This window comes from Dysidea avara, chromosome 5 (genome assembly GCF_963678975.1).
Source record: "Dysidea avara chromosome 5, odDysAvar1.4, whole genome shotgun sequence".
Taxonomy (NCBI): Eukaryota; Metazoa; Porifera; class Demospongiae; order Dictyoceratida; family Dysideidae; genus Dysidea; species Dysidea avara.
The window spans coordinates 33,000,889-33,027,630 of record NC_089276.1 but is presented as its reverse complement, the minus strand read 5'-3'; the positions used below and the strand labels follow the sequence as shown (position 1 = coordinate 33,027,630).

Here is a 26,742-nt window from a genome sequence, read left to right as displayed (position 1 = left end):
TTTATTGGCTTAGTTGTTATCGGTGTTGGGGGTATAGCTCAGTGGTAGAGCATTTGACTACAGATCAAGAGGTCCCTAGTGGTATTTTTGGCCCGAAAAATCCAAACTCCATGATCCCTAACATACAGTACTACCATACTGTATGATAAACTACACATACTTATCTAGTTTCACAAGTGCAAAAGCCTATTAAGTTGTCTCATTGTGTTCACATCATGAACTGGGGAATTTATCAAGGTATAATTTGTGGTCTATATTCACTCATGCTAGGAAGAAAGAAGGCTATTCAAGCTTAGAAATGGTGATTATAAAGTTACATTTTATCACAGCATACAAATAAAAAGCAATCCTTACTCACGTATGATAGTGAAACAAAACAAAATACTCTCCAAGAAAAGGCAAATAAGATGATGTCTGTATCACTGATCACACAAAATACTCAAGTGATTAGTTGGAATTAAACATTGTGTTGTGTATTCAAGGCTCATCATTAGAGCCTGCCAAAAATTCTAGATCTACATACTTCTGGTTCAACATTGTTAGTCCAGTTTCACTCACTACTTATATAGTGGTTCTTATACAAACTGATTGTGGGTTTTAGTTTAACAATACAAAACAGAGTTCATGTACAATATCAACAACAATTAACAATACTTTACACTTTATACAGACCATCTCCATGTTCTCACATGTATAATAACAGAATCTAGTAACCAAGCTAACATCAGTGCAATTCGTGTATGAGAGTTGGGTGGTATACCGAAATGATGTAAGTGTGCAGGTAAGTTAAACCATAGATAATATATACCTCCGGACACGGGATAGGAAACAAATGTTTTTCACACCTACAGTTCACGCCTTGCAGATGGAAACCGAACGCCACAATCACTCCGTACAAAATGGATGCTTCACGTGCTGCTGCTACTGGACCAAGTTCTGAACTGATTAGTTCACTACAGAAAGTTATTTCGAGCATTTTGAATGATGATGGATTTACAATACCGACAGAGGAATGTAAGAGATGCTTAGTGATAGCGAAGTCTCGTGAAGATTTGTTTCATCAAACATCGCCCAGCTGTCGTAGTCACGTGAAATGGTTAGCTGACCAGTTGAATAAACTTATAAATAATGCTAAAAAGCAAGGGTCCAGGGTAATTAATGAAGGAAAGCTCTGGAGCACTTATCACAAGTTGCGTACCTCAGTTTCATTTGAGCAAACATGGGAAAAGTTTTTGGACACACAAGTTGGCAAAGGAACCCTTGTTGTATCAGCATATAACAGACATGGTTTTTGAACTCTGTATCAAGAGCAACATGCCAACTGAAACTACTAGGGTAAGCGAAGAGTCTGATGGCCAGCAAAAGTTAAGCTTTGAAGAGGAGAATGCGTTACGTTATGTGGGTGACTATGTCATAAGAAACTTATTGCAGAAAACCAAGGACAATGGTGTCCAGCACATTCTTAGTGACTTGAAGGATGATGGTGTCACCATTTCAGAGGGACCAGCACAGGAATGGGTTAACTCTATTAACAGAGGAGGGCTCACAAGGATCACGACTGAAGCATTCAGAGTTTTTACGCCATTGAAATGTGTGTGAGGAGACACCTGTCAACTGATAACCCTGGGATATTGAGTAACATCCGAGAGGAATTAAGAAACAGTCTGTTGAAAGATGAAGATGTTCTTTTCTATTGGTGCCGTGCCGGGCAGATTAAGGGTGATGATGCAGCTGACAGAAGCTTAGCTTTGATTATTAACTTATGGATAACCATCAGAGCAAACTCATTCTCCAAGAACGTCATGGAAATGTACAAACAGAGTACACAAAAAGGAACTGGTAAATCTAAATCGTTACGCAGTACTCTGTCTTCATAGCTTGTTGACATTACATGTTTGTTGTTAAAATTTACATTTTATTACATAATTATAATACAGTGGAACCTGTCTATAATGGTCACCTTGGGACCAGATATATCTGGCCTTTATATACAGGTGGCTGTTTTATCTCGTACGCTTCGTCAGAAATCACATTTGAAATCATGAAATCACACACTCAAAAGAAATCAGAAATCACACTTTTTGAAAACTAAAATCGTAAAACTCTGTATATTTCCGTAAATGACGGACGCATTGAATTAAGCGATATTATTAATTGGAACATAACAGAAGTGATTTAAGGCCCGAATCACTTGATCTGGCACTGGTTCGGCTGCCAATCTCTAGAATTTTACAGCCCAAGCTGAGTCCACTAATGGTCAAAAGCTTCCATCACTGGAGCCATAGATTTTAGAGGCGCGTAAGCGCCTCTAAAATCTATGCTGGAGCCACACGAGTGATTTGAGAATCCATCTCAGAATCTTATTCAGTTTTAACTAGCAATTTAGGCTCTACTCGCAGCCACAAGTGACGGTACATCATAGTGACTGCATGGGTTAATGATGAAACGGGTAAACCATGTAGAAGGGCTGCAAACTATAAGACACTCGCTTTTGCAAAGAAAGTAGTTCCCAGCATTAGCTTCAGTACAAATAATTATGCAGCTTGTCTAGAAAATATGTAGCTATGTCAGTACTGGTTAGTAACTAGCTACTAGGTGTAACTTTTCAAAGATTAGCTCACATAATATGATTCTGCTTGTTCAGCTGACCCACTAAACATCTTTACATAACTCGCAAGCAAACATTTCATATAAAACAATCCTGGCATACACAATGAAGACCATGGATGTATCCAGATCAGTTGACTGTGTACTTAGGTGTTTCCTGCCACTGTGGTTGTTAGTCAATATGAAATGAGATCAGGGTTGTTAACAGAGAGCCATTCCAGTTTCAATACCATTGTGAAGGAAGGGATGTGCACGTTACTGATGTTAACAGAGATATTGTTTATGTCAACTTTCAGGTGTGATTTAATCTATTGTGTATTATAAAACTGGTAGGTAATACATACAAGTAGCTATCTTTCTGCATATAGCTAAGTCAGCTTCATGCAGATTAAATACATCACATATTGATCAGATAAGGTTTATAAGTTCTGCGAAATTTTGCAGGTATGTTCATTGCTGGCAATGCATCATACTGGTTTGCATTATATTATCTGAAGAACTGATAATGCAGGATGCATTGGAGCTAACAGTGTATAGCACACAAATTTTACGGAGAACAATTACCTAATCAGTGACTTTATGGAAATACAATGCCAAAATGGTCCTCATACACTATGCTCTTTGCTCAGAGGACATTATAGATTTTGTTTAGGTTTTATAATGTAGTTAAGTAGGTGTAGCTTGTAAGTAGTTTAGTTTATTGTAATTAGTGTGGTAGTTTGTAATTTGCTAGTCTTTGTATTCTTTTGTGCTTAACTTTTCTGTGTACTTGTTTGTTATCTATTTTTGTAAATAATTTTACACATTTTTCATTACCTAATCATTACTGATTGAGTCCAAGTCTATCTCCTACCAAAGATACTGTTTTAAATTCATCATAACTCAGTGATAAAAGTGTAACTGAAATCATGTGGACCCACTGATGACACGCAACCATGTATTAGTAACCAATTCCAATATGCTTAATTAATCACATGTATCACCATCAGCTACTTTTATTATTATTATTGCTGGGCATGCCGATGTGCCAAGGGGACGTGAGTAATGCTCCAAGGAAAAAAATACACAAGATAACAACAGTACTGCTTTATTATATCTACCGGTAAAGACGATACTCGACAATTCCTAACATTGCCTATACCATTTTTACTTTACAGCACAAGTATGTAGTAGCTTTTTGATAATGCATGCTTTCTGACTCAATCACTGAAGTTGGTAAATTATTCCAGTCGATGACAGCTCTTGGAAAGAAGGAATGCCGGTTCATGTAGCTAAGTACCTGGATGAAGTGGTAAGGGTAGTGGTGTCTAGTTGAACATTGTGTGGCTAAGAGGATAATGGTATTGATAGGCTGCAGATAAGTCGTGGATTGCCTCGTAAAAATGCCGGCGGCTAGCTATAACTAGGCCAGTGCGGCATTCCTTTATCCACGCCTATTATTTTTTACCCTTGTTAGAATATAACTTATGCACGAAGTTCTGGGACGGCTTCTATTCATTTTTAGACAGCCTCTTTACACTGTTAACTTGCCTGTTAATCATCAGCACTACCGTACGACCACAACCACAAACCATCACCGCTACTGGTGCCTGGAATCATCTCAGCCAGATGGCTTTGGCCCCAGCATCTTTGCTTACAAACTAGACTCTAGTGAAGATATAACTTTTACCATCCAGTTTACTGATGACGAAGCTTCTGGACCTGTTCTAGCTCCATGAGAGTCAACAATGGTGAAATCACGGAAATCACGAAATCAAAATTGAAATCACGAAATCACAATTGAAATCATGAAATCACTAATGAAATCATTGATTTCAGAGAAATCACTGTGATTTCGAAATCTCGTACGCCCTTCGAGAAAGTGGCGGACCCCCCGCTACGAGGTGATAAAGTGTTAGCTAAATAAATGTACCAAGTTTATTCTATCGAGTCGATCACACTGGACCTTTGTACGTACGGCAGTGCAGTCTGTTTTTACTTTGTCAGTCAATCAGTCAGGTGGATCAGTCAAGCTTACAAGTTCTGCTAGCAAGACAGGTGGGATTTCGTGCAATACATGGCATTTCAATTTCGCCGAGTGAAGTGAGTGAATATACGTCATCCTGTCAGCAGTGTGCTAGGACTGCAGCACAGGCTGTGGCTAACGTAAAGTAACCTGTATTTGCACTAAAGTATTAGCTCTACCGGACTGTGGATGAATTTGTTGGAGTACAGTTGTGGCACGTGCGATGATGCTCGACGAATATAGCTACCTCGATTGGAAGCAGTCAGTACTGAAATAGTTACGTATAGCTAGTTATTTAAGCTGTAATAATACAACACCATATGTTGGCTAGCCCACCATTGGGTCATTAGCCTTTTTTGCAATCATGAATGATTTTGAGTGTTTCGGTGGTGGGGGCATGCCTGCCCCTCCATCACCTTCTGGCTAGCTACGCCCCTGGTTTTAACCACCTTGGGGCGGTGAATAGGTCGCAATTTGGCCAAATCCATTTTTACGCATTTCTCTTTCCTACGAAACTTCCCTGTTGGGAGGCAGTACGTATCTTTTAATGCCTAATAACTCACCTACATACTTTATTCTATCACTGGCATCTATTTTATTTGCGTATTAATAAGTCTTGACATGAATTTAGCGAGGAATTCAACTTACAACATCTAGCAGTCTGGTACAAAAACATGGCGACTTGGGTGTGGTCCATTGCGTAATTTTTGGTTACCATGGTTTTGAAACTGCTCTTATACGCTAAATTCATGTCAAGACTTATTAATACGCAAATAAAATAGATGCCAGTGATAGAATAAAGTATGTAGGTGAGTTATTAGGCATTAAAAGATACGTACTACCTCCCAACAGGGAAGTTTCGTAGGAAAGAGAAATGCGTAAAAATGGATTTGGCCAAATTGCGACCTATTCACCGCCCCAAGGTGGTTAAAACTAGGGGAAACTTGAAGTATAGGTTTTTATCCAGCAGCGTACAGCCACATCCAGCTATCCCAGGATTAACCAATCTCCTGAAAGGCACGAGACCTGTCACGGAAATATCGGTCCGGCCGGACCGATTTTGGATACCAAAACTGGTCCGGCCGGACCAAATTTGGTTGACCAAGTTTAGTCCAGCCGGACCATTTTTGGCATCCAAAATTGGTCCGGCCTGACTAAAATTGGTCCGGCCCAAACTTGGTTGCATGGCCACATGCACTGGACCCTAGACCACTTGGACCAACTATATAGTTTTGGTTAGTCCGCGGGTGTACTCGGCATTGTGTGGACAGGTCTGTGAAACGGCTAGTACTCTAGGAAACACTACCACTCGTGTTACACTGATCTCACTATTAATCTCCCATTACAAGTACATGAAACCTTACAACCACAATCATTACCTATATGTGTCAATTACAGGAGATCATGTGTAGTGCATGCATAAGTCTGCGTGTACTATCAGTGTTAGAGGTCGGTCCATGCTAAGTTTTTTTGTGACGGATCACTGCAGCCGACTTAGCCTGGAAACTATATAAGGCCACTCCAAGTCATACCTTAGTTTCTGGTCACTCCCTAGCCAACAAAAGGATGCGGGCGGGCGGATGATCAGGACTTCAGGACTATCATAGACTCTTATATATACACCAGTAATACTGTAATGTTATTAATTTTGCTCAATTTACCCATTTCATATTGAGTTTACAACCAAGCTTAACCAACATTCTTATAGCATAAGTAGTTAATTATGCTTCTGCAAAGTGCACCAGGAAAATTGTTGATGGCTAGCTACACTGCTGAGCACAACAATGTGTAGCTAACACTAAGGAAAGGTCTGCTCATGTAGCTACTTTTGCTTTACAAATGAAATGTTTCATTAGCTATGTCAGGAAATTATTATTTATTAGCTAGCTAATAATAATCCAAAACTATATTAACACATCAGAAACTCTTTCAAATGTGAAGTCTTAGTCAACTATATATGCATGTGTTTCCAGCCTTCTATACAGTAAAGTAGCTGTCAAAGTTTTGAGTTGAGTTGTTGAGTGCTCCAGGCTAGTGTTTTCCAGTGATCATGTGGGAAAGCTAAGTTAATGTTTTAACTAAGGGATGCCATGCACTTGTTAATTTAGGACCATACTTGCAATTATTTAATCATGGAAAAGTTGAAGTTTGAACTCACCAAATGTTTTTATTTATTTATTTATTTTCCAAAAATGTGCAGCCTCAGTTTGAGGATTAACGCACATATGAAACATGCATACAAAATGTTTTACAATATGATTGTTTATGGGATTACTGATTGGTAGGGGAAAGTAATAATAATTTCAGTTGGTACTTAAAAATTTGTAATGATTGTTGTTGGATTAGGTCAGGTGGGAGTGAATTCCACAGTCTAATTGATCTAAGGAAGAATGAATTACTGTACTGATTGGTCCTTGCATAGATATGATGAAATCTTTGATCATGTCCTCTGGTGTTAGAAGTGACAGGGATTAAATCAACTGGGGATATATCAATGAGATTGTGAACAATTTTGTAGAGGAGGGTGATACTAGATACTTGTCTGCGGTGTTCTAAGCTGGGAATGTTAAGGTCAATGAGCATGTTAGATACGCTGCTGAAACGCGAGAAGTCAGCCATAATGAATCTGGCAGGTTGCCTCTGTACTCGTTCAAGCCTATCAATGTTACCGGATTTCTAGTCAGTATATCAGTGATCAGTGATAAGGAAGTCCAAGTTTAGATCCACTAGAAGAGTTACTAGATTAATCATTAGAGGACCACATCTGAATTGTTAGGAAAGTTTAAGCTATGGTATATCTGATCATTAGGCTAGTGATCAATGCTACATACATACTGTACTGAAGTTACTTACTGGCAACAGAAGCATTACTAATAGCTATATGTGACTGAATTTGACAAAACAAGGCTTCGACGCACAAAGCTTTGTTAGGAGATATGGCGATTTTAAGGAATCATTGTGTAATAACTTCCCAGTGCCTACAGCTGTGCAAACAAAATTTGCACCAATTGTTCATCTGTTCACTAGCTATCACTGAGTGGGTGTATACATTTCTGATACCCAAAATTTGCCCTGTTTTGAGCAGCTTTTTTCGAGCGGGTAATAATATCACAGATGGTAGTAATAGGGTGGGAGGGTGGGGGTGGACAGTGGTCTTAATATACGGGTATAAAATGAAGTAAGAAGACGATTGGAATCCAGAGGCCAAGTTTGGGCTCTCCATGGCCCTCCATGACCCTCAAATTACTCCAAATTGACTGAGAACACTATTGGCGAGCTCTCTATGAAGTCCCAGCTCACTACACACCATTATCACAAAGCCATGGCCATTTAATGGTGCCAATCTCACACTCGTGGCTTTGACAGGGTCGGAAGAAAGCTGCTACAGAAACCAGACTTGTCGGTGCTGAAGGAAGTACAGTGTGAAATATGATAGTGTATTAGACCAGCAATCCATTTCTGGTAAAATCGTAAGTTTGATTTTGTGTGTGTGGAAGACTTGTTATGTGAAATCCGGTCACATATAGCTAATCAAGGACAAGTCAAAAACGTTATAGTAGTATCTGTCTATTCTAGTATTAAAGTTAAGGGTAGTGTGACTGCTCTATTAGAGTATCTCGATCTTTTGCAGTGTTTAAAAATCACTGTCCTTGGTCACGTACACTTAAGCGCCTGTAATATTAATAATAGTCCTCATAAACTGGGGTTCCAGTTTTCCATGCGGGCGGGTGACCAGAAACTAAGGTTTGACTTGGTGTGGCCTAATGAGTAGCGTAGTTTCATTTTCCCGACTTGATTTAGCTACGGAAAATGCATATTACACTTTACAGTAGTACAGAAACTATTCTATGTCGTAGCTATATATATATGCAGCTGAACACACACTACACATGCAGTCGCAAAATTAATGCTGTTTTAATTTAAAGCAGTGTGAGATGATAAAAGTCCTGCATTCTTCTTCTCCATGTCAATAGCTAGCTGTCCGAGTGGGAAGTAGAGGTTTTCTTCTGGCATCAGTACATCAACTCAAATGCATGGTCAATACTACATGGACTCATGGTGTGCGTGCAATGTTCATGCAAAAATGCAGGTATCAAGGTATTCTTTTATGGCTATATATTCATAGCTAATTTTTGTTTATTGCATCTAATTTATGTATGTATATGTATGTGGTTGGGTGGGTGTACAGGCTTCTAAGCCTCAACCCAAATCACATCATAATCACATCATAATCATAATTACATCATTCTTCCCAATTAAGTATGTTTTTATATGCTCAATAAACTTCACAAGCATCATCGGCTCTGCAGTGTTTGGTTGAATTTTTCATCCAGCCTGTTAGTGTTGATTATGACAAACAACTATAGCAACATGGCGGAAATCACTGATGGTGGACAATATATAAAATCTATCAGTCATTAAAATATGTCTTATCTTCAACTTCTGCATATAGCTCAGAATTTAATTTGTTAATTCTGACCCTTGGTCAGTTCTTTATTAATCTGGGAATACCCATGCACACATTGTCATAAACAGCTACACATATCATCTCAGGGACTGATCCAGAGGGGGTGGATGGGGTGGTTAGCCACCCACCATGCATGGCCTTGCAGCCACTCAGATTTGCCATTATTTAATAATGCCGAATATTACTGATCATGAACACTCTTTTGTTATATCAATATAAACTAAATCCCTGCATTGCATCAGATTCCAATGCTAGCTGGCTATAACCTTACAGTAGATGGTAGCAGTATAGCTACATGAATTTATCTATGATCATGGGCAGTACTAACTATCACCAGGCAGAGGACTTCTTGAAGGAAAATATGGGGTCTGCTTTAGGATTGAGTCAATTTTACTTTTATGGCTGCAGCAATTCACCCTAAGATGTGGAATGATGCGACTGCCTCAAACTTTTAAGTTGGCTAAGTAGTGAAAAACATACTGAGAATATTATAGCTGTAACCTTTAAGGTGATGTTTCTTCTTATGGGGCATGTCATTAGTAGGAGATGATAGTTCACATTTAGTTATTCAATGGAGTAAATCTAAACTATCATCTCCTACATATCACGTATGACAGAGGAATGTGCAGTATGTGCACAGGTGTTACAGAAGTGTTACACTTTGTCTTAACCATACATTACATTAGGCTAGGCAAACTTGATTACTAGTTTCTCATCCACAAAAATCAGTTCAGATTTTCATGTGGGTGGGAGGTCATTTTCATTATTCATTAGTAAAGAAAATACTCCAAATCAAGCTGTCTGTTATAAAGGTTAACTAAAACCTTTTAAGAACTATTACTTACGTATTAGCTACCACCTTTTCTGAGGTGCAAGTGACATTTGCTGTGCTGTAAAATGATAACCAGCCTTCCTAACATCAAAATATGTGTGCACGTGATTGATAACAGCAATAATAAAATTAGAGGCAGTGGGGTAAAAAGGGATGTGGGTGGGGATGAGAAACAATTAATCAAGTTTTCCCGGCCTTATTATGTTCACAAGGGCATGCTACTAGCTATGTGCTTCACTGTACTAGCTATAGATGATAATATTGTCAGCCCTTCCTCCCTGATGTAACTACCAAGACATTCAATACTCTCATCTTAAAATCTGGGCCAGCCACCTACCTTGGTTTATTTCTGGATCAGTGTCTGCATCTCCTATTGGTATATATATGTGCACAGGTGAAAATTAGTAAAATTTTAAAGTTGGTTAAGTAGTGAAAAGCATACAGGGAATATTATAGCTATAACTTTTAAGGAATGTTTATACCAGCAGGAACATGTGATCAGTAGATGATACTGAGTTCACATTAAGTTATTTAATGGAGCAAACCTAAGCTATCATCTCCTAGTGACTCCTACATATCACATACAAAAGAGAGGAATGTACGTGTAGTATGTACACATGCAGGTGTTACAGATGTATTGTTTTAACCATTAATGTTAACTCATGATCAGACATTATATGTGCATAAGAGCACAGTGCATATGCTACTGTGCATGCGCTTCACTGTACAAGCCAAACAATAACAGTGTCAGCTCTTCCTGATGTAAATAATAAGACATTCAGGACTCTCAACTTAAAATCTGGGCTAGGCTGGGTAGCCACCCACCTTCATTTATTTCTGGATCAGTGCCTGGTGATGAATGTTATAGGTGACTGCTCTATTAGAGTATCTCGATCTTAAGCACCTCCAATGCAGCTAGCTGATCCCATGCATGCAATGGTCCGTGCCCTTGTTGGATAACCTTTTAAGCACAAATCTATGTAGTGATAATGCCTGCAATGCTCATTATTCGCGTTCGAGATTGATAAATGAGAATAGCTATAGCTAAGTCGGCTGCAGTGTTCCGTCACAAACAACTTATAGCTATGCATCATTGGCTGCATGCGTTAGTGGTCCACCCGGACCCATTTTGGTCGACCAATATTGGTCTGAGTGGCCAGAAGTGCATGTGGCCAACTAGGTTTGGGCCGGACCAATTTTGGTCAGGTCGGACCAATTTCGGATGCTAAAAATGGTCCGGGCGGACTAAATTTGGTCAACTGAAAATGGTCCGGCCGGACCGATTTTTGCCCCCGGACCAAAATTTTCGTTACAATCCGGTGATGGCGTACTGCCAAACTGTGATAAAACGCCAGCAAAAGAAGACTCTTAGTGGTGAATTTTGCTAGAGTTAAGTTTTATTGTCGAAGTCAACCATCAGTTAAAGTTTAACGGTCTTGTTTTGGTGTCTGTTTTTTCACACGAAGTGGGAATCCCAGCACATGAACGATTCTGGCTAACTCGGGGATGGCTGGATGTGGCTGTACGATGCTGTGGTGCTGGATAAAGACCTATACTTCAAGTTTCCCCTAGTTTTAACCACCTTGGGGCGGTGAATAGGTCGCAATTTGGCCAAATCCATTTTTACGCATTTCTCTTCAGTTCCTACGAAACTGCCCTGTTGGGAGGCAGTACGTATCTTTTAATGCCTAATAACTCACCTACATACTTTATTCTATCACTGGCATCTATTTTACTTACGTATTAATAAGTCTTGACATGAATTTAGCGAGGAATTCAACTTGCAACATCAAGCAGTCTGGTACAAAAACATGGCGATTTGGGTGTGGTCCATTGCGTAATTTTTGGTTGCCATGGTTTTGAAACTGCTCTATAAAAACCATTATGCTGTAGCGATTACTATTATAAGGGCAGGCCACAGTCATCTTAAAATAGATAAGTCACGCCCATAATAATTACAAGTCCATATATAGTATAACATACTTCCTTTGTCACAGTTAGCTACGCCCAGTCTCTGAAAGAAAACTGAAGCTCCCTTCTTGTAGAATTCTAGATCGTTCACGTGCTAGTGACACAAGACTTACTAGTATACAGTCAGTGGATTTAGCGCCGGACAGTTTAAATGGCCGAAGAAAACAAGGATCCCGGTGGTAAGTGGCTTTCCTCATACTGACGTTTCCACCAGTGTTAGAATCCCGTAACACCGTGCGTGACTGCGTAAAGCACTGCGTAGAGGTCTTTTTATCACGCTAACCACGGTTAGCACTACATGATGGGAGGTGGTTATGTCAAGCTGGTTAACGTGATAGAATAACATATACGCACTGCTCTACGCAATCACGCACGGCATTACGGGATTCGAACACTGATGAAAACCTCAGTATGGTCGTGGTTGTGTACCGTTGAAATAATTATATTGGCAGATAGTATTAAAGACTGCATCAACCTTATATACAGCAGCTAGCTATAGCTGTTTATTGAACTAATGACAGGCCGGCGATCATGCCGATGATATGCGTGTGCTCGACTAAGTGGGTAGGGCTGTGTTGCGAACAAAACCTCAGTAATGAATGTTTAAGCGCCTCCCTAAATAATACGTTTCACTATCCCCATCTTAGCTATCGATTAGATATTATAAACGACTGCTCCTATCCGAAGGGTCTGGGGACTCGACAATAGAAAAGCTATGTTTGGGTAGGTTCGAGGGTAGGTGAGTGTAGATTGTCCCTTGACCACTTTCATAAGAGGTGCGGTGTCAGTAGTCTCGTCCCCGCAGACCCATTCTCAGGGGTGGCGCTTATCGATTAGAGATTATAAGCGACTTTATCGATTAGAGATTATAAGCGCCCCCTATCGATTAGAGATTATAAGCGCTACCCCGGAGAATGGGTCTGCGAGGACGAGACTACGGTGTCAGTGCCGGAATAGCCACAGATGATTTCATTCCTTTCTTAAAGGCATAGTTTCAGGCTCGTCATCCCACTGCAGCCAATTGTCATTATTATTATTATTATTATTATTATTATTATTTATGACGTCACGTTCTTATTATTATTATTACTTGGTTATGTAATTAGCACTTTACAGTGACCAGCACTGAAGGACTGACAGCAACATGTGCTGCAGCCTTAAGATTACCTAACCTAATTTCAGGGACTTAGACCTAAGGCCACTACAATGAGATAACTTGTTTCTCATCAACCGCCCGCACCAAAATTTTCTTTTGCCCATGCAAACTTATTATTGCACGAGATTGCAGCATGGCTTTTTTTGAGTGTAGTGTTAGTGGGTTTAATTATCACGTAGAAAAGCACTATTTCTATGGAAAACCGCAATCCCATTGAGATACAGACACTATTTTTGAGGCTTTTTTTACTTCTGTGTTGATTAGAGTGCTTTCTGGAGCATCAACAACCACCAAGGCATCAACAGTGAGTGATACAGTGTATATACACTAGCATTGGTACTGTGACCTGCATGCCCTATGTGGAGGAGGGCCATCATATCTTACTGAAAAGTCATAGTAGCTTTAGTGTTGCTACTTCTGCCACAAGCTTGCACAGCCCCTCCCCCTAATAAAACTGACTAGCCTACACGTCCTAACACCGCTGCTGTACTGGGGTATGATACATGACCCCAAGACTGGTGGAAGTCTCGTAAAGGACTTGAAAGCTTTGTTACTGAAGTTGAAGTTTATGTGAACTCAGTCGGAGTTTTACCCTTAGTCTGCACCAGTGCTTGGTGTGCACCCTGCCAATAACCTAAAATAAAGGATTATTATACTGGTTTTGTACAAATATATACATCCTGCAATTTATAGCTATGGCTTGTGCAATAATGAGATAACCCGCCCGCCCGCATGTGTTACTCTATGAGAAGTTGATGAGAAAAAAGTTATCTCATTGTAGTGGCCTAATGACTTGACTTACTGACTGACTGACTGAAAAGGTATAACAGAAAAGAGGCCAAAGTAAGGAAAAAAATCCCTCCAACCCCAGGATTCGAACTCCAGGTCACCCAATGTCTAGTCGGGGCCACACTCAGTCTTCCTCCAGGAGGGATGGATTTTCGTAAACTAGTTTGTAATAATCAAAATAGTTGTTGCTCTCTTCACACCTGTTATGAACATGGTTAAAGGATAATCAACGCTCACCTACCCAAGCACAGAACTTTTCTATTGTAGAGTCCGATGCCCAGGCTCTTCGGATAGGAGCAGGTGTTTATTTAATATCTCTAATCGATAAGCACTGTGCAGAGAAATCTGCCACCTGGAGTCTTGCTTGATGCATAAACAGGTATCAATTAAAGTGCGTGCATATAGTATAGTGGTCAAATCTGCTGAAGTCTGAATTCTTCAAATTTTTCTTACGTCAAAATTTCCTAGCGTACGGTATCGATTAGATATTATAAACGACTGCTCCTATCTGAAGAGTCTGGGGACTCGACAATAGAAAAGCTCTGTATTTGGGTAGGTTCGAGGATAGACGAGTGTAGATTGTCCCTTGACCACTTTCATAAGAGGTACGGTATCAGTAGTCTCGTCCGGGGTGGCGCTTATAATCTTTAATCGATAAGTGCCACCCCGGAGAATGGGTCTACGAGGACGAGACTACGGTGTCAGTGCCAGAATAGCCACAGATGACTTCATTCCTTTCTTAAAGGCATAGCTTCAGACTCGTCATCCCACTGCAGCCAACTGTCATAAACTAGTTTGTAATGATCAAAATAGTTGTTGCTCTCTTCACACCTATTATGAACATGATGGAGTCTTGCTTGATGCATAAATAAGTATCAATTAAGTGCGTGCATATAGTATAGTGTTACTATGCATAATATAGTGATTATCCTCCACTAGACTGTAGGCTGATTTCATTTCAATTTGTTTCCTGTTTCGATTCCAGTGTTTTTAATTATCCAGTTAGATGGAGTCAATATCAGTGTTAATTAAAATTAAAACTATTCGTGAGTGCCATAATTGTCTGACCACATTGTGTAAACATGGCTTCATGCTGTTGATAACCCATGGTTTACAATCTATATAGACATTGCAGCTACACAGCAACTGACTTTGGTGTTGTGCATCAGATTAGCTACGTATTCTACATGTACAGTCTACAGAGTCATACAGACTAACTGTATGTTATGGTTGAAGCACCATCGCACGTGTGTACGAAAAATGCAGCATGAGGTGGCGTGTCAAGAGGCTAATACAGCATGAGGCAAAGCCGAGTGCTGTATTTGCATCGAGACATCCTTCGAGTGCTGTATTTTTTGTATACACAAGCATAGGAGTTGCTTTAAGTGTTATATTGTACTTTCTGGTCGTCTGGCTCAGAGTGATTTTCACTAGTACTCAAACTGCTGTGATTTTTGGTGATCAGGATATCAGTAAGTGTTTATATAATCTATTTCTAGTTGTAGAATGAACTAATAGGATTAGTTAGGCTGGTTTTAGCAATTTACAGTGTCATGCACGTGATCAATCATGCTGCCTTAGTGGAGTTGTGCTTAAATATCTTCGTGATCAGACGATCAGTAAGTGTTTACACAGTCTATTTCTAGCCGTTGAACGAACTGGTAGGATTAGTTTGGCTGGTTTTAGCGATTTACAGTGTGTTGTTTTCATAACATTCCATAAATAGGTCTCCGCATAACTGTATTTTCCCAATTAGCTGCATAACTGTACTGTATGACTCATACAGTACAGTTATGCAGCTAATAAGTAGTGTATGGACAATACGATACACCACATCACTTTGATCCTCCCATGCAAGTACAATATTGTGAAATTATGTATTTGTGACTGGATTTTGGAAAAACCATCCAAATCGCACATTAGAAGTTTCGAGATAAACGGTTTTAAAGAATTGAAGCCAGCATAACTCTCCAAGGATAGTAAGCACGTGTATGAAATTTACACGAAAGATGCATCAATCTGTTACCTTTCAGGCCACGTCCAGTACTTGTAGCTGCTTGTAGAATTTCCCTCCAAATAAGATAGAAAATCTGAGCAGCTGGACGAGCGAAGTAGTATCACGAGTGCTCACAAAGGGGTGGAGGGTGGGGGGTGGAGGGTGAGGGGTGGAGGGTGAGGGGTGGAGGGGAGGGCAAGAGATAGACCTCAAAATGGAGGGCAGACCACGATTGGAGTCCAGACACGAGATTACAGGGCTGTGCTGGCTCCTTAGTGGCTGATATGTAGCAAAATCAACAGAGACAATGTCTGGCCAACATTATAAGGCTGTCCACCGGTAAACCACTGGTTCTTGCCAAGCCAGGTCCTTCACAAGGCCTGAAACTGCCATTTGAGCACTCCACACCACCCAGAAAAGACGTCTGTTAAAACCAGCCTCGAGTAGTTTGAGTAGTACTGAGGGTCAAAACTAGTAGTACGATAGTGTAGCTATCCACTGGTGGTGTTAGTTTGATTTTGCCTGATGTGCGATTTGGATCGGTTTTGTAAAATCTGGTCACTTTTTGTAGATGCCACATATTGTGTAGGAACCCATATGCATTCATACATATCCATGGCATAGATTTCTTCACTGTACACAGGTATACGCAATGGATACATTACTAACACAAACTCTGTGCAAACTATATTACATATCTCTTTTCTGACATTATATCATTTATACTACTATGCACCAGTAAGCCAATCATTATTCTCATTATAATATTGTAGTCAATGCACCCCTACATGTGATTCTTCACTATAGTGCATGCTAATGTGACAACAATGACTAAGAAACTAGAGTCCTGACACATGTTGTAAGACAAGTTAGACAACAGCTACTCAAAATTAGGAATGAGTGTGATGTATACTCTTGTCCACAGCCAAAAGCAGTCAGGTAAATACTCTAATAATGCAATCAACTGTGTCTGATAACAAGAAAGCTTACACTAAGCCACTAATATAAATTATCTACAACAATTGTCAATAAAATGAATCCATTGCTGAATTAATGAAAAGTACACAAACTAGATAATAAAAATTGAAAAATTTAAAAGGGGAGTAGAGATCGCTGAAGTAGTCATGAAACAAGAAGGGATTGCTGAGGTGGTAATATTTAAACCATATCCTTAATTTGACACTCAGGCATGAATTTTAGTTACATGCTTTGTCATTTTGAGACAAGTCAAAATAGGGATTTGTGGTTTAAATATTACCACTCCAGTGATCCCTTCTTGTTTCATCGCTTTTTCAGCAATCCCTAATCCCCTTTTAAATTTTAATTTTTTTATTCATCTAGTTATAATACAAATCCCTTTTCCATATAGCATCATTTGTGAACAGAGCTGATCCCCATCTATGTACTCGGACTAATACAAGGGTATGGTATAGCTATGATCACTTGGTTAATTGTGCAGTCATGGTTGTTGCTGCACATATCAATTGCACGCTACAAAACAAAACCTATCTCATGATCAAATTTCCCACCATTGAGCATTATTCATTATTCTGCATCAAATGGGCATACAATAAATCCCATATTATTCTCACAGCACTGTAGCAATGATTTTTGGATTTTGGGGGCCAAATAACTAAACCACAGACTAAAAACCACACATGAAAACAACCTTCAGCATGCTCCCATTAATAGGATTCTTGGCTACATGACACACGATCGTGTGCCTTGATTTTATTGTAGCATTGAAGCATAAAATGTGTATTGTAATATTCTGTGTTCCAATCCAGTCTCTGTATATATAATTGATATCATAGTACCTAAACTTCAATAAATACTAGGGATGCAACAATACAGGTAAATACCATATTGTGTGTTGTCTTAAAAAATATTGCAATATATTGCTGTATTGCAATATTTGGATTAGGGCCTTTGGTGATGTTGAAGTGCTATATTTGTGTAAATAACTCATGGTTTTCAGCTTCATAAGATACAGCAGATAGCATTAGTGTCATGTGGTGTATACCCACCAGTCAAAAGCTGCTTATAATGGCCAACAGTTATCAAATAGGTATTACAGTATATACAAGTACAGAAGGCAGTACTACAACCAGTACTGTTTATTTAGGATATGTGGCTTCTAAAACATCACAATTACATTCTGGTAGCTTTGATGCCCACCCTTCGGCAGTGAAATCTGCCACCTGGAGTCTTGCTTGATGCATAAACAGGCAGTGTGTGCATATATAATAGTGTAACTGTACATAATATAGTGATTGTCCTTCACTAGACTGTAGGCTGATTTCGTTTTGTTTCATTTCATTTCCCATTTCGATTCCGGTTTTTATAACTATCCCATTACAACCCTGCAGCAATATTATGCAATATGTCGATATGTTTCATCACACATATTGTATTGATAGAAAATATTACAATATATTGATATATTGATACATTTTTGCACCCCTAATAAATACCATACTGTTCATGGACGTCCTCACAAAAAATAGAAACCAGCCTCACAATAACTTCATGGTACCATAAAACTTTGGCGGTAAAAAAGTGTGACGAAACCCCTCTGTTGAAAAAGTTGGCAGAAAAAACTGGCGATTGAAATAATATTCGCCAAAGTTTTTACCGTACGGTACGTAAGGATAACGACAAGGTGTCAACTCATCAGTTAAGTAGTGTAATAGGTAGCTAGCATTGTGCATTGTTTTTGTAGCAGTACTTTTGTAGCTACTGATCTATTGACGTGCTAGCAAATACATGCTTCGCTTAGTCTGGCACGGCTGCCCCTTCGCAAACAGGAAGGTGAAGGGGCGGCCGCACCAGACTATGCTTTGCTATCTCCTGCGATGACCTTATTTACTTTTTCAGTGAATTCCAGTAGCAGAGGTTATCATGTATATCAAAGTATTTGGCTAAATCTATCGCGAGATGATGAACTAGTTGACTTGCGAACAAGAAGCCGGTTGGAAATGCTATTCCAAGGGAGTGCTCAGTAACAAACTGTGGGACACATTCCTAGGAAGATCTCCAAAGTCAGCTCGATCTTTATTGCGTGGTGGGGCTAAGAGTTGACCTTCATCTCAAGTTCTAGTTTAATACTTAATGTGCTCATCTAAAATAATTGGCGAAAAAAACTTTGGCAAATTGAACGCTATTCACCAAATTCGCCAAAGTTTTTTGCCGCCAAAGTTTTCTTACTATACAGTATGTTGGTAGTATTGTTGGTTAGGTATAACCAAGCCCAAAAGTGTACGACCTGAAATGCTTCCAATAGGTTACTACAAATATTTTATTCTGTAGAATTTCTATATACTATTTGACTGCCCCACTGACTGCCTAGCTGATGTCTTCAGACAAGTATTATTCGATAACGAATAAGGCTATCAGTTTGATTTTTCACTGTTTGACATCTCTTCAACCCAACAGATGCTTTTGGCATACCACAGTGCATTCAATCCATGGGCTTACTTGCGTTCTCCTTTGTGTTCCATTGATCTTTGCTGACAGCTGACAGTGCAAGGTGTCAAATCATGGTAGCACATAATGGCTTCCCTAGATTTGTACTAGAAGTCACCCATACCTTTGTAGTGGCTAGATTGATTGCAGAGGTGCTTCTCAAACTATTCTTCATTTGTAATGCTGTGTAACTAACTGAACATAGCTGAAAACTAAGTATAATGGCTACTTCATATTTCAGATGGTAATATAGCATACCGTATGATAGTACCGTATGTTACAATTAGGGATCATGAAGGTTTAGGCTTTTGTGGCTAAAAAATATCACCCCAAAACCATCCTTACAATACCTTGGTGCCTTGGCAGCAGTGATTAGGTATAAACAAGGCTGATAGGTATAAACAAGGCTGAAAGTGCCTTCAGTGCGTCATGAAACACTTCCAAAAAGTTGCTATAATTTATATTTATATATTAAATGAATTTTCTACTGATTGACTGATACCTTCGGACAAACGTAACTTGAAAACAGCTAAGGCTACAGGCTTGAATTTTTCAGTATTCGACGTTGCTTTTAGCCGACAGGTGTCTTTTGGCATACCACAGTACATACAATGCATGCTTCAAGGACTTATCTGTGTCCTCCTTTGTGTCCCATTTATCTTTGCTGACAGCACAAGGTGTTGATTCACAGTAGTGCCATCTAATGGCTTCCCTACGTTTGTGGGGAATCGTCTGAGTTTTTTGTTGTGACTGGATTGCAAAGGTCCCTCTTGTGGTGTTCTTCATTTACAAGTTTAAGGAAAAATTAGGAATTTTAAGTTCGATTAGGGATCATAGAAAAAAGTAGGGAAACAAGGGAGGTCACCTGCACCTACAGATATACTTGTCTCAGACTGATAGACATTACTTATCTAGTTGTAGACTTGTGTGATTCTAATATATTAGGTTGGTACAGGGCGCGAACACGTGTTGCAGCTCGTTATTTTGTCTCCTCTATTTGGGACCTTTCAGCGGTCATTCAGTGTTATCTAGCCACTATATCTCACATTGGTACTGTGACGAAACATCGAGATGGAAAACATCCAACTTCTCCGGACCAGACAACGTGCTACCAAATCCAGTGTGACTAAACTTCTAGGGAAAGTTGATGGCATCCTTTCCGCCGATCTTGAAGGCGTCAACTCACAATCGGTCAAGGAAGCAGCGAAGCTGATGGCCGATACTACACTTTTCCAACTCAAGGCTAAGCAAGGCCAGCTGGTCAAGCTGAACAATGCAATTGCTGAAAAGTTCAATGATGAGACAGAGTTGGAAGAGGACATTTTGAAAGCTGATGCGTACCAATTTGATTTAGACGAGCGTATAGCCTTTCTCACCGAGTTTCTACGGAAAGCTAGCCTAGCGCCACCTTATAAGCCTACTGATGTTCACACCATACTACCAACCTCACCGCCGCCCACGGACTCCTCAGCTGTACATTCTGATACTCAGCTCCCAGTGACAACTGATTCACCAACCTCATTGCCAGTTGTAAAGCCAACAGAGGATACAATGAGTAAATCATCTAAGCCATTATTAGTTGCAGACACACACCATAATGTCAGCCGACTCCCAAACTGACCCTGCCTACCTTTAGTGGGGATCCAATTCAATGGCAGATGTTTTGGGATTCGTTTGACGCTGCTGTACACTCAAATGTTGGTCTTAATGATGTGCAAAAGTTTAATTACTTGCGAGCACAACTGCATGGGGATGCTGCTCGTGTTATTGCTGGGTTTACCCTCACTGAAAGGAATTACACACAATCACTTGAGTTGTTGAAGGATAGATTTGGGCAGCCATATAAGATTATCAATGCCCACATGGAGGCATTACTCAACCTCACAAAGCCATCTAACAACTTGGCTAGTTTACAGGGCTTTTATGACACCATAGAAAGCACATGAGGTCACTATCAGCACTTGGCAAGTCTCCTGAATCTTATGGTATGCTATTGACCTCATCCATACTTAGTAAACTACCTGTTGAAACCAAATGGCATATGGCACACGAACACTACGAGACAGAATGGTCCATTAAGGATGTGTTGGCTGCCATTCACAAGGAAGTCCAAATTTTTTAAATGAGTTATCAGCATGGCGGTAAGCCCAGCAATTACGACAGCTTCCCACCACCTTCCAGTTCCTTTCACACAGCTACACACAAGGGCAACCACCATTGTGATGGTCAGCAGAGGAAGGAACCTGTATGTGTCTTCTGTAAGGGAGGCCACAAGGCTGGTGTATGTAACAGTGTAACAGACCCTAAGGAGAGGTTAGCTATTGTGAAGCAAGACAATTTGTGTTTCAACTGTCTTGCCAGGCATAAGGTGACACAATGCACCTCGAAGTTCACATGTAGAGAGTGCAAGAAGCGACACCACACCAGCCTTTGCCATGCCTTCCTTACAGAAACCACACAACCACAACCTGACCAACAGACCTCAGCATTACCTAATGCACAAGCACCTGCAACTGACAATGTTGCATTCACCACAATGACACCTGCTCCTCTCTCAGCATTATATACCAGTGTATGCTTATTGAAGACAGCCATTGCTGAAGTGTCATCAGCAACCACCACTACAGAAGGCAACATTCTGTTTGATGAGGGAGCGCAGCACTCTTTCATCACACAAGTACTGGCTGATGAACTGTGTCTTCATCCAACCCACCGTGAGACTATCTCAGTATCATCCTTGGGAGGGCAGGCATCCTCGTCCAGAAGCCTTGAGGTAGCAACACTCTTTGTACACACCCTGAACTCAGCTCATAACGCAATTTCAGTCCTCATTGTTCAGCAGTTGGCTGCCCCCATCCGAAACTCAGTGCGTACCCACTTGAGTGAAGTTCCATATCTGAAGGGCCTCACATTGGCTCATCCAGTAACCGGGGATGAGAACTTCCAAATCTCAATTCTCATTGGGGCTGACTACTACTGGCGTTTCGTACAAGATGAGGTAATTCGGGATGATGGTCCCACAGCAGTTCAATCACGACTAGGCTGCCTATTGTCTGGCCCACTCCCCTTACCCCAACTCATTAATTCAACATAGCTATACTATCATGTACCCAGAAACCAGTGACCTATTCCAATTCTGGAATGCAGAGTCTGCAAGCTTGTCACCCACTGCAGACACTCCAGATAACAATGTTCTCCTCCAGCAATACATGAAAAGCCATATCACCATACGATCAGATGGTTCCTATAGCTTGCGCTTTCCCTGGAGAGAGGATCACCCTTCTCTCCCATCTAATTATTTCATCTGCTCAAAACGAACTATATCCCTAGCACATCAATTGTCCAAAATACCAGAGCTACTGAAAACATATGGAACCATCATTAAAGATCAAGAGCAACGAGGCTTCATAGAAAGAGTAGAGAGTGGCAGTCACACACATAATGTACACTACATTCCTCATCACCCAGTCAGAAAAGACTCGGCCACCACACCCATCCAAATAGTGTATGACTGCAGTTGCAAACAGCCTTGCAACAGTCCTAGCCTAAATGACTGCCTTTCAGCAGGCCACCCGTTCCTCACAGATCTTTGCACCTTTCTTCTCCGTTTCCAGCTACATACAATTGCGCTTTCAGCTGACATTGAGAAAGCCTTTCTCCATGTGTATTTAGACGAATCAGACAGGGACAGTACACGTTTTTTATGGCTGTCGGATCCTACTGACGAGAACAGCCCCTTTGTGATCTATAGATCTATAGATTCCGAGTTGCGCTATTTGGAACTACTAGTTCTCCTTTCATGCTTTTATGCCACACTTAGCTTCCACCTAATTCAGAATTCCTCAGCAATATCACAGGATCTACTTCACAATCTCTACGTAGACAACATTGTGTCTGGTTGCCCTAGTAAGGAAGCTGCACACAAATATTTCATTGAGTCTCGTTCAGTATTTGGTAGTGCAGGTTTCAACCTACGCTCCTGGTCCACGAACTGTGATCGCCTTCAGCAGGTAGCATCACAGCACAAGGTTGCTGAACCAAGCAACCCAGTCAAAGTACTAGGAATGTACTGGAACACTGAGAGTGATATGCTCTATGTCTCCCCCTACCAAGACACAACATTTCCACCTACAATGACTAAGCCAGAGGTTCTCAAGTGGTCATCAAGCATTTTTGATCCATTGGGACTACTGTCACCTGTCACGATCTCCGCAAAGCTCTTCCTACAACAGCTATGGCAAGAGCATTTAGAGTGGGATGCTACACTTGACCCCAGTCTTTGCATTCAATGGATCACAATTGCTGCGAACATTGCACAAGCCTCAAGTTTGTCCTTCTCCCGCAAGTACAATATTGTTTTTCTAGTACCTCAGGGTGTTTCTACCAATCTGCATATCTTTGCTGATGCAAGTCTAAAGGTTTTCGGTGCAGTTGCATACATCCAACAAGGGCAAGCTCCAGCCTCAATACCGATGTCCAAGACTAGAGCTGCACCGTTGAAGCAGCTGTCGCTTCCCAAGTTGGAATTGAATGCAGCTGTACTTGCAGCCATGCTAGGCCACTTCATTATGAAATCCCTGGCTATCAATCTGACTATTCACTTGTGGTCAGATAGCCAGATCGTTTTGTATTGGATTGCCAGCCAGAAAACGTTGAAACCATATGTAAACCACAGAGTTGCTGAGATTCACTCGATCTCCAAGAATTGGCAATATTGTCCATCTACAGACAACCCAGTAGACCTCATCACAAGAGGGATCACCTTTCAACAGCTCAGCTCATCAACTGTTTGGCTGCATGGACTGTCATGGTTGCCATCTTCAACATCTTGGCCAACCTGGGATCCAACAGGGGTCCTTTTGTCTCAAATGGAGGAAGTTGACCTAGAGGAGTCGATCGCGTAATTTTGACACAGGTTGGGTTTTGTGTCATATCTCCATGGTCTTTATCTCAATTCCTTTCAAACCACAAAAAGGCACTCCTACGATGGTTGCTCCATCTACATATCAATGTTCAACTGATTCCTCCAAGGGGTTTACCCTGTAGGCGTGACAGACCTTCAACCTTATTATTTTACACAAATAATTGGTCATAACTCCGTGAATGTTCATCGGATTCCTACCAAAGTTGGTACGGAGATCCACCTTAATGAGCCCTTTACGTGTGCCAAATTTCAGCCCAATCCGAGCACGAATTCGTGTTTTATGGCAGATTTTTCGAAGTGTGCGAAATGAAGAAGATAAAAAAAACAAAGAAATTAAAATAAAATTTTGTTCGCTTGTATCTAGTAAATGGCTAGAGCGATTTTCTTCAAATTTGGTATGTAGACTCCCCTAACTGGCCGGCACTTCTCTAGCAAATTTGCTTCCAATTGGATTAGGGATCACAGAGCTGCATTTTCTTTCTTCCTGTTAATATACTCACGGTGTGGTGCGCCGGCTTCTTGGGCCGCACGACACACTAGCATAGCATCTTTACTCAGTTGAATGTTGCAGCACCTTTTATAGTAGCCGCACTTGAGTACTGCCACAATCACTTTTGAAAATAATAGCGTCAGTATTTTTTTCAATCATCAAGTGGCAGTCAAATTTGAATAAATGCTACATCAATTTTTGAGCTAAGGTAATAAAAGCTACAGTGTTTAACCAAGTAGATATGGTATATGTAGCAGGCAACAGAGTTGACTATTCATGCTATATAATATCGGTTTTATAGGTGTTAGTATCCCCTCTGATTCTGAGGATTCAAGTGATGAAGCAGGTTAGCTACACTTTCTGTAAGCTGTTTAGACTGTTTTCTAAAGGTGTACGTATATATATATATATACAAAGGTACTGTATATGTGACCTGATCTGCAAAAAGGGGTCTTATAGCCTCCATCTGTGTGTACTTGGCATCCCATAACATCACTTGTGAAAATGATACCACCCTGAAATTTGGTCATTAAATACCCCTAACATGGCACTATTGCTTGATGTAATTTGAAATGATATGGTAAATGCATTAGGAGTTGCAATCAGTCAAACTTGAGAATTTGGAAAGGCTATAAGACACCTTTTCGCAGATCCGGTCACATATTATGCTGCTAAATGTCGGCTTGTAAGTGATTACAGTCTACTCTGTATAGTTTTTAAAATTTCTATTGTATATATATCTTACTCTGACTTTCATGTGATATGGTGCTACACTTTTGTTAGATTACTATACACCAGATGAAGATTTTAGTGACTATGACAAAAATGCTGATAAAGTTGATGACAATGCCTTGCCATCACATCATCGTGAGTCTCTCTAATAAGTACAATTATAATGATCTATATGTACAAGTTAAGGCGAAATTATAAATTTTAAGTTTGATTAGGGATCATAGAAAAAAAATTAAGGGAGGTCGCTTACACCTGCAGATATACTAGTGAACATTTAATCCCAGACCTAATCCAGTCTATACCCAAGACCAAGACTGAATTATGGATTAAATGTTTACTAGTATATTTGCAGGTGTAGGCAACCTCCCTTGTTTCCCTACTTTTTTTCTATGATCCCTAATCGAACTTTAATTTTCTAATTTTCCTTAACTTGTTTGTTTACTTTTTTTGTAACATTATCATGTCTGGTGAATCCATGTATAATGCATCAAAAGGAAGGATGGCACCAGAATTAATGTTTTCATCTGAACACACATTGCAGCTATCAAAAACTGCTTCGAAACCATTATGCTTCACTTTCAGCTATGTTCAGCCCATTACACAGCGTTACAAACAAAGAACAGTGTTAGAATTGTCTCTGCAATCAATGCAGTCACCACAGAAAATACAGACAATTCCCGTTTACAAATGTACTGTAGGGAAACCATGCATCGTGCTACCATGAATCGACACCTTGTGCTGTCAGCAAAAAGAAATGGGACACAAAGGAGGACAAAGGTGAGTCCATGATGCGTGCATTGTACATACCACAGTATTCCAATAGGCACGTCTAGGGATAAAGTGATGTCAAACAGTGACAAAATCAAGCCCATAGCCTTAGCCGTTATCGAATTACACTTGCCTGAAGGCATCAGGCAGGCAGGCAGGCAGGCAGGCAGGCAGGCAGGCAGGCAGGCAGGCAGGCAGGCAGGCAGGCAGGCAGGCAGGCAGGCAGGCAGGCAGAAATTTCCACTGAATATTTTTTTGAATTTGTGAGAATTTATTAGAAAAACCTTTAGGTTTGTACTGAAGGCACTTTTGGGCATGGTTATACCTAACCAATACTGCCAAGGTGCCAGGATGGAGTTGTGAAGCTGGTTTTTGGGTGATTTTTTTGGCTAGGAAAACCCAAATCTCCATGATCCCTAATATACAGTACTACCATTCTGTATGATAATGGCTGTGTAATGTACTAACATTGCTGAAAACAAAGTGTTAATGACCATTTCTATACTTCACTATTTCAGTAATTGCATAGATAGAGCAAG

The 26,742-nt window shown here is 40.3% G+C and overlaps 1 protein-coding gene across 1 annotated transcript; it reads left to right on the top strand.

The window, feature by feature from the left end:
• The first annotated feature begins 21,411 nt into the window (after positions 1 to 21,411).
• On the top strand, positions 21,412 to 24,193 carry LOC136255206 (uncharacterized). The gene is made up of 2 exons (XM_066047929.1): positions 21,412 to 22,287; positions 23,126 to 24,193. The coding sequence occupies exons 1-2, from the start codon at positions 21,412 to 21,414 to the stop codon at positions 24,191 to 24,193; spliced, it is 1,944 nt and encodes a 647-aa protein (XP_065904001.1).
• The last annotated feature ends 2,549 nt before the right edge of the window (positions 24,194 to 26,742 follow it).

Coding starts and splice junctions, on each gene's coding strand:
- LOC136255206 (XM_066047929.1), top strand. CDS start 21,412: ATGAGTTATCAGCATGGCGGTAAGCCCAGCAATTACGACAGCTTCCCA. Junction 22,288..23,125: donor GGCGTTTCGTACAAGATGAG/GTAATTCGGGAT, acceptor CACCTAATTCAG/AATTCCTCAGCAATATCACA.